The sequence below is a fragment of the Urocitellus parryii genome, chromosome X (genome assembly GCF_045843805.1).
Source record: "Urocitellus parryii isolate mUroPar1 chromosome X, mUroPar1.hap1, whole genome shotgun sequence".
NCBI lineage: Eukaryota > Metazoa > Chordata > Mammalia > Rodentia > Sciuridae > Urocitellus > Urocitellus parryii.
Genome location: NC_135547.1, coordinates 27,208,698 through 27,221,745, shown reverse-complemented (window position 1 = coordinate 27,221,745; position 13,048 = coordinate 27,208,698). Strand labels below are relative to the sequence as shown.

At 35.5% G+C, this 13,048-nt stretch overlaps 1 protein-coding gene across 5 annotated transcripts in view; it reads left to right on the top strand.

Annotated features, from left to right (window-relative positions):
• The window catches only part of Xiap (X-linked inhibitor of apoptosis), a 44,714-nt gene extending 32,250 nt beyond the window's left edge, over nt 1-12,464 (top strand). For all 5 annotated transcript variants that reach the window (XM_077793795.1, XM_077793797.1, XM_077793796.1 and 2 more), the window contains one exon: nt 7,984-12,464. In XM_077793795.1, coding sequence (XP_077649921.1) covers nt 7,984-8,177 — 194 coding nt within the window. In that variant the 3' untranslated portion in view covers nt 8,178-12,464. The remainder of the gene's footprint in view (nt 1-7,983) is intronic.
• The last annotated feature ends 584 nt before the right edge of the window (nt 12,465-13,048 follow it).

The following is a 13,048-nucleotide window of genomic DNA, read 5'->3' as shown; positions in this document are numbered from 1 at the left end:
ATATGATTCTAGCTCATTCACCACCACCCCCCCACACAACCCCTTTAGCATAGGGGACCACTGTGGATTTAACCCAGGGGCAATTTACCGCTGAGCTACATCCCTAGCTCTCTTTTATTTTGAGACAGGGTTTCACTAAGTTGCTTAAAACCTCGCTAAGTTAATCTCTTATTATGAAAAATTTCAAATATACCAAAAGTGAAGATAACAGTGTAATGAACCTTCATGTATCCATCACCACTTTTCCAATTTTGTTGCATATTTTCCACAACTTTTTTTTTTGCTACAGTACTTCAAAGTAAATGCCAGACAGCCTATATATCATGATCTATAAATACTTCAATATATATCCAACAGATAAGGATGGTTTTTAAATGTAACTTTTACTGTGTCTATTAGTTGGCTTAGTCTCCTGTAACAAAATATCACAGAGTGACTTAAATAACAGATATTTATTTCACACGTTTCTGGAAGCTAGGAAGTCCAAAATCAGGGAGACCAGTTCCCTGTGAGGGCCCTGAAGATGGCTGTCTTCCCTCTGTGTCCTCACATGGCAGTTAGGGGTTCGGAGTGGTGCATAAATGCTCTAGTCTTTCTTCCTCTACTTAAAAGGACATTAATCCCATCAGGAGGCTCTTAACCTTCATGACCTCATCTAAACTTAATTATAGTAATGCATTGCTTAACAGTGAGAATATAATCTGAGAAATATATTTTTAGGCAGTCTCATTTTGCAAACATGAAGGCATATACTTATATAAACCTACATGGTATAGGTCAGTCACTCAACATGGCCGACTAATACAATCAAGAGATTTGGTAAATATGAAATGTTTGATATGAGGTTGCTTTGGGTTTGACATGCCAAACTGTTTTATGAAACATTTTTTAAAAATATTTTTTAGAGGGCTGGGGATGTGGCTCAAGCGGTAACATGCTCACCTGGCATCCGTGGGGCGCTGGGTTCGATCCTCAGCACCACATAAAAATAAAATAAAGATGTTGTGTCCACCGAAAACTGAAAAATAAATATTAAAAAATCTCTCTCTCTCTCTCTCTGCTCTCTCTCTTTTTTTAAAAAAGTATTTTTTAGTTGTAGTTGGACACAATACTTTTATTTATTTATTTTTATGTGGTGCTAAGGACCGAACCCAGGGCCTCACCCATGCTAGACGAGCACTCTATTGCTGAGCCACAACCACAGCCCCTTATGAAACATTTTTATAAGTAAAAGGAATACATCCTAAAATAGTGAAAAAAGTTATCAAGTATTATATACTGTGACTAATTGTGTATGCTATACTTTCATATGACTAGCAACTAAGCAGGTTGGTTTATGTTACATCACCACAAACACATGAGTGTAATATATTGTGCTTGCACATTAGGATGGCTGAGATGTCTCTAGAAAATAGGAATTTTTCAACTCCGTTACAACCACTACTAGATACGTGGTCCTTTGTCTGAAATGTATTTCTGTAGTATATGACTGTACTTTGCAAATACCATTATAATTGAAGATTAGGGCTTTAACAAGTATATATATATATAGGTACCAGGGATTGAATCCAGTGCTTAATTACTGACCAACATCCCAGCCCTTTTTATTTTTTATTTTGAGATGGGGTCTCACAAAGTTGCTTAGGGGCTTGGTAAGTTGCTGAAGCTGGCTTTGAACTTGCAATTCTCCTGCTTCAGCCTCTCAAGCTGCTGGGAATTTAGTTGTGGACCACCATGCCTGGCTGTAACATACTGTTATCACACTTAAATGAAATTAACAGGGCTGGGGATGTGGCTCAAGCGGTAGCGCGCTCGCCTGGCATGCGTGCGGCCCGGGTTCGATCCTCAGCACCACATACCAACAAAGATGTTGTGTCTGCCGAGAACTAAAAAATAAATATTAAAAATATTCTCTCTCTCTCTCTCTCTCTCTCTCTCTCTCTCTCTCTCTCTCTCCCCCCCCCTTCTCTCACTCTCTCTTTAAAAAAATAAATAAATAAATAAATGAAATTAACAGTAATTTCATCACATCATCTGAAACCAGTTGTTTTTATCCCTCCACCCCCTTTTTTCATGATGCTGGGGATTGAACCCAGGACCTTGGGCACTATAGTAAAGTGCTCTACCAGTGAGCCACACCCCCAACCATTCCCATTTTAAATATTTTCACAATTGACTTGTTCTAATCAGAATCTCCATAAGATTCATTTATTTATTAATTAAAATGAATTTATACTCTATTCGAGACAAAGAACAACAGAGTCTAACATCATTGTGTGTAGAATCTATAAGTTTTGTAGTTGAAATAGTTTGGTTTTAGATTGTTTTATAACTTTTGTATATGAAAATATGAAGGGGTCATTTTATTAAATAAACTTTGAATAAATGGCACCCTAATACTATAAATCATATATAGGAAGTGTAGTAAATAATGTAGAATAAATGCATTTAACCTACTTTTTAAGAAAAGGATAAAAAAATATTAGTTTTCATTTAAGGTGATGGAAACTATAGTACTTGCCAGCAACAGTGAAGATTAAAGAAAAGGTTTCAAACTGAATGGACTTTTAGGTACTTTATCTATAATCATGTATATAAAGCTCTTGACCATCTTCCTCCAAAAGATTAAAATTCTTTTAGTTCTAATAAACCTAAAAATTGACTTTGACACGTTAAAGACTTTTTGATCTTTGTTATTTTGAATGCTCTTGAAACATTATTCAGATAACTACATGAGTCATGAAGCAGTATGAACATTTATCATATATATACATATATATTTTATGTATATATATGTATATATTTTTGGAGGGGGGGGATTGCGGATTGAACCACCAGGGGTACTTTACCACTGAGCTACATCCCTAGTCCTTTAAGTTGCTGAGGCTCTTGCTAAATTGCTAAGGCTGGCCTTGAACTTGCAAGTGTGTACCACCACAGTGGACTAACTGACATAGTTTTAAATATCATTAATGGCCAGTTGGGCACACTAAACCCAGTCATTTAGAAGGCTGAGGCAGGAGGATAGCAAGATCAAGGCTTTATCTCAAAATAAAATTTGAAGAAAAAAAAAAAAAGGCTAGTGATAAAGCTCAGTAGTAAAAGTACCCCTAGGTTCAGTTCCTAGCACTGCAAATACTGCTACTAATGATGATGATGTAAATAAAATTATATCAGTTGATATAAAAGATTTAACAGAAATCCCACTACTTTTTCCTTGAAGATGCATTTATTTAAACTTATACAAGCTTCACTTATTCCAGTGATAGTAAAATAAACTATTTACTTGGTCATCTTTTTACCGTAATAGAACTACAAACGATTGTCATTTCCCCCTACATTTTAAAAACTATTTTTAGTTGTAGATGGACACAATATCTTCATTTTATTTATTTTTATATGGTGTTGAGGATCCAACCCAGTGCCTCATACATGTGAGGCAACCACTCTATCACTGAGCCACAACCCCAGCACCTCCCTACATCTTAAATACAACTCAAGCTTAAGTAAGTATAAGTATTTATACTTACCTCTGTTGCAGACATTGTCTGCAACAGAAGTATTTAGTGGGTTGCAATTGGAAGAGAAGGGTCAGAATGAATTGGGGAGTGTATTTTCTCTGTCCAGCAGGAGTCAGTGGGGTTCTTATTATCATTAAGACTACAAACTAGGATGGTGTGGGAAGGAGGGCTTAAGCAAATGACAGCTCTGGGGGGCAGGCAGGGTTGGAATTCCTAGGTCCATTTCTCCTTAGTCCACTAAATTGAGAGGCAGATAATTATTTTATTTTTTTAAAAAGGGATGGGTCTATTTGAAGTCAAGCAGGCAAGTTATTATAAAAAGTGTATACTGTCTCTTACTGAAACATCCTAGATTCAGTGCTAGCTTTTCCTACAATGACTGTGTGGCAGAGAATACCCCACTAAACTATCATGTAAAAATAGTACCAAGTCAGTGCCTTTTTTTAAAAATCATGCCAGGTGTGGTGGCACAAGTGTGTAATTCCAGCAACTTGTAAGGCTGAGGCAGGAGGATCACAAGTTTGAGGCCCCCAGCCTCAGGAACTCAGTGAGATCCTGCTCAAAATAAATTTAAAAAAAAATTTTTAAAGGGCTGGGGATGTGACTCAATGGTAAAGAGCCTCTGAGTTAAATCCCCAGCATCAAAAATAAATAAATAAATAAATAGATAGATAAATTGCACAGTGTGAGATAAAGCACTTAGTACGCTAACCCACTTGTTTTAATCCTTATCTATGTACGTATTACTATACATAATATCAGAGTCAAGTTGTATTCATTTCTTACCTATCTTTCCACATGGATCTGCTCTAATAATAAAATGAATAACATTAATATATTTTAGAAGAGGTATAAAATAAGGTAGTAAACATATTAGCAAATAACATCAAAAGTTGTCTAGATATTGACTTTATTGCTCTTATACCCGGAACCTCCTGATCTAGAAAAGGGCTGTTTAAGGCCAGTCTGGAAAACTTAGACCCTGTCTCAAAATAAAAAGGGCTGGGGATGTAGTTCAGTGGTAGAATACCCCTAGGTTCAAACCCCAATACAAAAAAAAAAAAAAAAGAAGAAGTCACATTTTTCATTACTTAAGTGAGAAACTTGAAGTGCCAGATGAGCTGTTGCTGAAGATGACGCAGATAGTTGGGAGTAGAATGCAGATTGGTCTGATGTTTTTGAGGGTTGTTTTGTTTTGTTTTGTTTTTTAATTGTGGTAAGTTATACATAAAATTTACCATCATAGATCTATGAATATAATACAGTATAGAGCACTTGCATAGCATTCACAATCCTGAATTCCACTGCAACTTTGCCAAAAAATTGTCATCTTTTTTTATTTCTAAACTTTTTTAAATTTTTTAAATGTATTATTTTTTTATTTGTAAAATTACCATCTTAACCATTTTAAATGTATAGTTCAGTAGTGTTAAGTGCATTCACATTGTGCAGCCAATCTCCAGAAACTTTTTTTTAAAAAAAATATTTTTAGCTGTGGATGGACACAGTACCTTTATTTATTTTTATGTAGTGCTGAGGATCAAACCCAGTGGCTCATATGTGCAAGGCAAGCACTCCACCACTGAGATACAACCTCAGCCCCAGAAACTTTTCTTTTTGGCTTTGTGCTGGGGATTGAATACAGGGCTTCCACATGCCAATACTCCTGAACTGTGTCATCCATTATGCCCAAAAGGTTGCTTTTTAAAAAATATTTATTTTTTAGTTGTAGTTGTCAATACTTTTATTTTATTTATTTTTATGTGGTGCTGAGGATTAAACCCAGGGCCTCACATGTGCTAGGTGAGCGCTTTACCACTGAGCCACAACCCTAGCCCCCCAAAAGGTTGCTTTTTAAGAAGGATATTAAGCCAGGTATGGTGGCACATGCCTATCATCACAGTGACTTTGGAGGCTGAAGGAGGAGGATCACAACTTCAAGGCCAGCCTTAGTACTTTAGCAAAGCCCTAAAATAACCTAGCAGTAAAAATTGAAAAGGGCTGGGTATGTTGCTGAGTAGTAAAGCAACCTTAGGTTCAATCCCCAGTACTCCCCACCAAAACAAACAAACAAAAAAAAAAAGGATATTAAATCCTTTCCTCTACCCTCTAGTCAGAGAAATCTCTCTGAAGCATAAATGTTTCTCCAGTTTAAAACCCTTCACCAGTTCCCAAGGCCCTCAGGATCAAGTCCAAATTCCTTTACATGGATTGCCAAAGCTTTCATGATCAAGCTATTTCTAACCTTCTGTAGCCTCATCTGATGCTATTTTCTCCTCTGGTTCCTTGCTCATGCTTTACCTGTGAGCGTATAGGCCATGTTCTATTCTGCCCTTGAGCTTGCTTCTGCCATTTCTCTTGCCCAGAACACCATTCTCCCACTGCCCCTGGCCTCCAAGACCTTCTCTTGCTAATCCTTTAGGACCTAGATTAAGTATAATTTCCTCCAGGAGGCTTTCCTTTATGCGTGCATGCATACACGCACATGCGCACACACCCTTCCTGTGCTCTTCATAACACATTGTAATTACCTTTGTTATCATGGCAAATTGTAATTTCCTGTTTACTTGTGTTCCTGACTGATCTATTAACTTGGGGGGATCTGAAATCTGTATATTTGTTAATTGTATCTCTAGTGCCTAGAAGCTAATTAAGTGTTCAGTAAGTATTTGTTGAATAAAATTTAACTAATATGTTTTCAAACATGTTTTCAAAAGTGTTTCACAGGATGTTAGAAGGGATGTCATGAAAAAGAAGCTCCCTTAAATAAGGAATTGTGTTGTATATTTCCAAGATGGGTCATATACTATTCTGTACTATACTGCACTTGATGACAGTGGTTCTCAAATGCCGTTTTGCCTAACCCCAAGAATTGTAGACCCAGTGATTGGAGCCCAGGAATCTGTTATTTAAAAATGCCCCAGGGGCTGGGCACAGTGGCACACACCTGTAATCCCTGCAGCTCAGGAGGTTGAGGCAAGAGGATTGTGGGTCCAAAGTCAGCCTCAGCAATTTAGTGAGGCCCTAAGCAACTTAGTAAGACCCTGTCATAATAAAAAAGAAAATGGATTAGGGGTGTGGCTCAGTGGTTAGGTACCCCTGAGTTCAATCCTCAGTACAATCAATCAATCAATCAATCCATCAATCAATAAATAAATTTCAAAAATGCCTCAGGGACTGGGTATGTGGCTCAATGGTAGAATACTTGTCTAGCATGCACAGGCCCTGGGTTGATTTCCAGCACCACAAAAAAGAAAAAAGCCCCAAGTAATTCTCATTTGAGGTCAGATTTGGAAACCATTTGTATACAGTGATTAAAAGATAGTTAAAATATGTAATGCATTTGGAATACTGCCTAGTGCATAGTATTTATGCTCTATTACTGTTGACTGCTGCTGCTGCTGTTATAATTATATATAACCACAAAATGCATTTTTGTGGCATATTTGTTAGCATTTCACAAAACCTATTTTGAGAAAAGCTAAATTAAGCAAGTACTTCACTTATGCTGATGACACCCAGATCTCAGTGTGGCCCTGATTTCAAGATTTGACTCTCTGCTGGGCATGGTGGTGCATGCCCATAATTACAGCATCTCTGGAGGCTGAGGCAGGAAGACTGCAAGTTTAATGCTAGCCTCAGCAAATTAGCAAGGCCCAAAGAAACTTAGCGAAACCCTGTCTCAAAATAAAAACCAAAGTGCTGGGGAATATGGCTCAGTGGTTTAGTACCCCTGGGTTCAATCCCCAGTACCACACACACACACAAAGTTTTTGACTCTTTATTTGTACTATAAACACCTCAAAAATATCAGAAAATCCCAAACTCATGCCTCTTTTTTTGTGTTTTTCTCATACTGGAGGTCGAACCTAGGGATACTCTATGACTGATTTCCATGCCTCACCCTTTTTTATTTTATTTTGAGACAGGATCTCAGTAAACTGCCAAGGCTGGCTTAGGCTGGCTTCAAACTTGAGGTCCTCCTGCCTCAACCTATGGAGTAGTTGGAATTCCCACTGCAGAAGTGTCCCTCAAATCCATTCCTTTCTGGGATGCTATGGCCTTATCACATGCTGCTACTTTTACCTAACTCTTTCTTTTCTGCATGGCAAATTGCTGCCCATGCATAAATGGCATTCCTCTGCTCTCCCCCCCCGCCCCGCCTCCCATGAATCCTGTGCCAACTAGCCTGAATAGAACTTGTTCATCTTGTCCCAGAGCACTTTGTACGTAACTTTATTATAGCACTTATCACTTTGTACTTTGTGCTTACCTCTATAGCTCATCTCACATCCTCTCCCACTAGCATGCAAGCTATTTAAGAACACATGCCGTGTGTGAGTCATCCTGATATCTCTCAGCACTTGCGTGTCTAGAACACAGTAGGGGTTCAATAAATGTTCACTGAATTTAAACAACTAAGAAAGTCTAAAATTTGTATATTTATTTTCTCTTTGTGCAGACATTAGTACTGAAGAGCAGCTAAGGCGCCTGCAAGAGGAGAAGCTTTGCAAAATCTGTATGGATAGAAATATTGCTGTAGTTTTTATTCCTTGCGGACATCTGGTCACTTGTAAACAGTGTGCTGAAGCTGTTGACAAATGTCCCATGTGCTACACAGTCATTACTTTCAAGCAAAAGATTTTTATGTCTTAATCTAACTCCGAAGTGGGCATGTTATGTTCTTCTTATTACCCTGATTGAATATGTGATGTGAAGGAACTTTAGGTAATCAGCATTGAATTCCATTAGCATCTGCTTACCAAGTAAGAAAAAATGTTAACAGCAGTGTTTTAGTTGGCAACCTAAACTTTGAATATCTGGATCTTTCAGGTTATTAGCTGTATGATTTGTCCAGTTTTTTTAAATTGTTATTCAATTGAAACCCTAGACTAAGGAGCATTATATTAAAACTTATCACAATGTATATTTGTAGTACACTGACTTAGTTTCTAAGTGTAAGTGAATTAATCATCCAAATTTTTCATTCTTTTCAGATAGGCTTAACAAATGGAGCATTCTGTATAAATGTGGAGATTAGAGTTAATCTCCCCAATCACATAATTTGTTTTGTGTGAAAAAGGAATGAGCTGTTCCACACTGGTGGAAAGATAGAGATTATATTTAGATGTTTGTCTTTGTGTTTTAGGATTCTGTCCATTTTCTTTTAAAATTATAACATTTATGTGAATGTTTTTTTTTAAAAAGTGGTTTTGCCATTTCTAAAAGGTTGTTTAATAACAGAATACCATCTAACCAACATGTACTGACATGGAAAGATGTCAAAGATATATTAAGTATAAAATGCACATGGCAAAACACTATGTATAGTCTGAGCCAAATCAAGGTGTGCATATTTTGTATCTGTACAGAACAAAAGATTTGGAAAGATGTACCAAACTGTTAAATGTGTTTTTTTCTTGAGGGGTGGGGGGTTGGGTCCGAAAGGGGTTTTTAGGGGCCCTTCACTTTCTATTTTTTTTTTCATTTTGTTCTGTTTGAATTTTTATAAGTATGTATTACTTTTGTAATCAGAATTTTTAGAAAGTATTTTACTGATTTAAAGGCTTAGGCATGTTCAAACGCCTGCAAAACTACTTATCACTCAGCTTTAGTTTTTCTAATCCAAGAAGGCGGAGCAGTTAACCATTTTGGTGCCAATGTGAAATTTAAATGTTTTTATGTTTTACCTGCCTTGTGGATGAAAAATATTTCTGAGTGGTAGTTTTCTGACAGGCAGACCATGTCTTCTTATCTTGTTTCAAAATAAATATTTCTGATTTTGTAAAATGAAATATAAAATATGTCTCAGATCTTCCAATTAATTAGTAAGGATTCATCCTTAATCCTTGCTAGTTTAAGCCTGCCTAAGTCACTTTACTAAAAGATTCTTTGTTAACCCAGTATTTTAAACATCTGTCAGCTTTTGTAGGTAAAGGTAGAAGCATGTTTGTACACTGCTTGTAGTTATAGTGACAGCTTTCCATGTTGAGGTTTCCATATCATCTTGTATCTTAAAGTTTCATGTGAGTTTTTACTGTTAGGATGATTAAGATGTATATAGGACAAAATGTTAGTCTTTACCTAATTTTTTTTGTTTTCTTGACTAGTAATAGTAGTAAATGTTTCTTCTTAAAAAATGTTCTTGAAATTCTAACTCTTGGAAATTATAAAATACTGACAAGAGAAGAATAGTTGTTTAAAAATATTTTTAAGAACTTGAATAAGAGTCGGTACAGGTGAAAAATGAAAGTTTTAAAAATCTTCATAGAACACCCAGGATTTACATTATAAGATGATCATGACAGACCTATTATAGAGGCAAGTGAGGCATTTTACTGCAGAGATTAGTTTGAGAGTAAAACTATTAAAGATATATATTTTCATTGTATTTTCTAAGAGAAAGTATTGTTATAGTCTCCAAACCTCTGTTCACTACTATGTTAAGTGATATTCATTTAAAGCATTGAAAATTAAAATAAGAACTTTAAAAATTAAGTAATGACTGCCCTATTTCTGTTTTATTATATAAATTCTCAGTTATTCTCCTTTGTACTATCTTCTACTTAGGTTTGATGATATAGTCATTAAGTTAAATTAGATCTGTATAGTCTAAGCTTTGAATTTAAATGTACATTTAAGGCATTCAACAGGGGAGAAAAGTGTTAAAGTTTTTAAAACATGTTTTCCAGGACACTTAAGCTCCAATTCATGTAGGTAGCTCAATCTAGATGTTAGCCAAGGACTAAATTGTTTTAACATAAGGCTTTTCCTGTTCTAGGAGCCTCAGTTCATTATAACTCTGCTTTTAAAATTTGTGTTTAGAGTTAAGCAAGACCTCTTATTTTTTTTCCTCTCTCTCCATGAGTTGTAAAATTTAATGCATGAAGCTGAGGTGGCTAACAAGTTTATTTTAAGAATTGTTTAGAAATGCTGTTCCTTCAGGTTCTTAAAATCACTCAGCACTCCAGCTTCTAATCAAATTTTTGGAGACTTACCAGAGTTTGTCTCTATCCGCATCACAAAAAAGCACTGGATCCTTTCCATCTAATTGTACAAAAACTTGTCACTTGCAAGGTCAAAAATACAACCAGATCTAAATATCCCCCCCCCCCGACACACACACACAGTTCTCAGTATCTACATGTAGATGTTTGTTTTCTGTGCAACATATACTCTGAGATTTTTCAAGTCACCACCTATTTTACTACATTTTAGTCATGTGAAGGTTGAAGTTATTTGTAATAAATAGGCATCTTCATTTGTAATAATTTAGTGTGCTGATCAAAAACTTGGCTTAATTTCTAAGAAATGAGTTTAACATTTGTAAAATAAATTCCAGTTTATTAATTAGTGGCTTTATATTACCTTTCCTGCTAGATTTGTTTTTTTCCCCCTCCCTTTGGTTAGGGACTGAGATTGGGTGGGGTGAGTGTAGTGAGTGTATATGATATTATTTGGCCATGTGTATTTTGATATATTTTGTTGTTTTTGTTGTTATTTAAATTTTAATAGTTTTTTTTCTGTTTCCATTTTAGTGGATAAAATATGTGTTTTGAACCCTCTGAAAGGAAACTATACCACCCCAGCATTAGTTGTATACATTGTTCCCTTTAGATCCAAATTATGGTTTTATTTCTGATTTCTTACATGTCAAATGAGAAGGGGGTAGAATGAGGGTGGAATAAATTGGATAAGTTGTGTCCTTGCCATTTGAATGGGAAGGAATTGTTTGGTAGATATAGCTCTTTTTAGTCAAATTGGTCTTTTTTTTTTTTTAAAGGTAGCCATTTCTTCATCTATAAAATGAGAATAATACCTATCTTCTAAGGTCATGAGAGTTCAAGGAGACCATATCTGTAAAAGCATCTGCTACATTAATTCCTGTCCTAACACCCTTTTACCCCTCTGCAGGTTTGCCCTGAATAAGATATTTGAACTAAAATTTAGAAAAAAACTTCAGTAACTGTTTCTTGTCCTTTTTTTGTTTCTCATAATGTAGATGTAAACTGAAATAATAGGTCAAACCATTTAAATATCTAAATTATTTTAAAGTATTTTGAAAAAAAATATTAAATTCAGTTGAGCTTTTCTAGTAGAAACAATTGACTTATTCTCACCCTAATAATCCATTTCAATTTGAACCTTATACGCTTAACACAATGTAGATTTCTTTCTTGGTATAATAAATTCATAATGTCAGGGTTGGAAGTGATTTTAGAGAGGTCCCCCTCACTTTGCAGGTGAAGCAACTGAGACTCAGAGGAGAGGTAATTTGTTCAAAGCTACATAGTTAATCAGTGGCAGAGCCCTGACTGGGACATAGTTTGAAGGTGAGAAAATTCACCAAAGCTACTTGTCCTGGGATGGGAGGTCTCAAATGTTTATTTTTCAAACTATTCTTTCTGCTATGCCCTAATTTTCACTAAATGTTAATTGACACTTTATAACTGATACATAGGACAATCTTAAATATATATGTCTTCAAATTAGACAATACTACATTAATGTTTGGATGGTAAAATTGTATGTTGAAGCCTGACGTTTGCAGATATGCATACAGATTTTTGGCATTTACTACGTTTATTATGTATCGTTAATGTAACATTTAAAATTAATGTACAAGTATATTTTGCCATTTTGTCTGTCCTTAGTAACAAATTTGCATTTTTGATTTGATGTAACAAAGGCTTTGATATAATTTCTGTTAGATTCTGCATTTTTTATTACTGTTATACTTAACCTCAAGAATGACTGATTCATATTGTATTAGTATTGTGAATAATCATGTGAAATGTTTTGAGACAGAGTACTATATTTGTGAATATAATTTTATGGCTTTTTTTTTTTCACTTAGTAGGAACCTTTCCATCAGTATGGAAAACTAAGAAAATTGCTTTTTGCTGTATAATCTGGCATTTGTTGTAGATTAAAGCTTATTTTTCTGTGAATAAAACTTATTCAATAAAGTACTATTCTTTAAAATGATATTACTTTGCATTTGTTGTACTGTCTTAGAAAAAAAATAAAATAAGCTGGGCATGGTGGCTCACGCCATGAGGCTGAGGCAGGAGGATCGAGAGTTCAAAGCCAGTCTTAGCAACTTATTGAGATCCTAAGCAATTTAGCAAGATCCTGTCTCAAAATAAAACATAAAAATGGCTGGGAGTGTGGCTCAGTGGTAAATCACCCCTAGGTTCAATCCCTGGTACTACCAAAAAAAGAAGAAAGAAAGAAAGAAAAGAAAATGGCCCTCTCACCTTTGCTAAAGTGGGTGCTAGAGTGTAGCTTATTGGTAGAATGTACACCTGGCATGTGTGAGGCACTGGGTTCAATCCCCAACACCAAAACAAAAAAAAGATCTATAAAAATAAGAGCAATATTTAGCACCCCTCTCCATACAAAGATTAGTCTGGTTATTGCAAGAGGTAGGATAGTCACTATAACAAAGCTCCAACAAAGTGAATAGCAATGAACCTAAAAAATAATTACTCTTTTGAAGCATTGAGCAAAGAAGGATTTTTTGT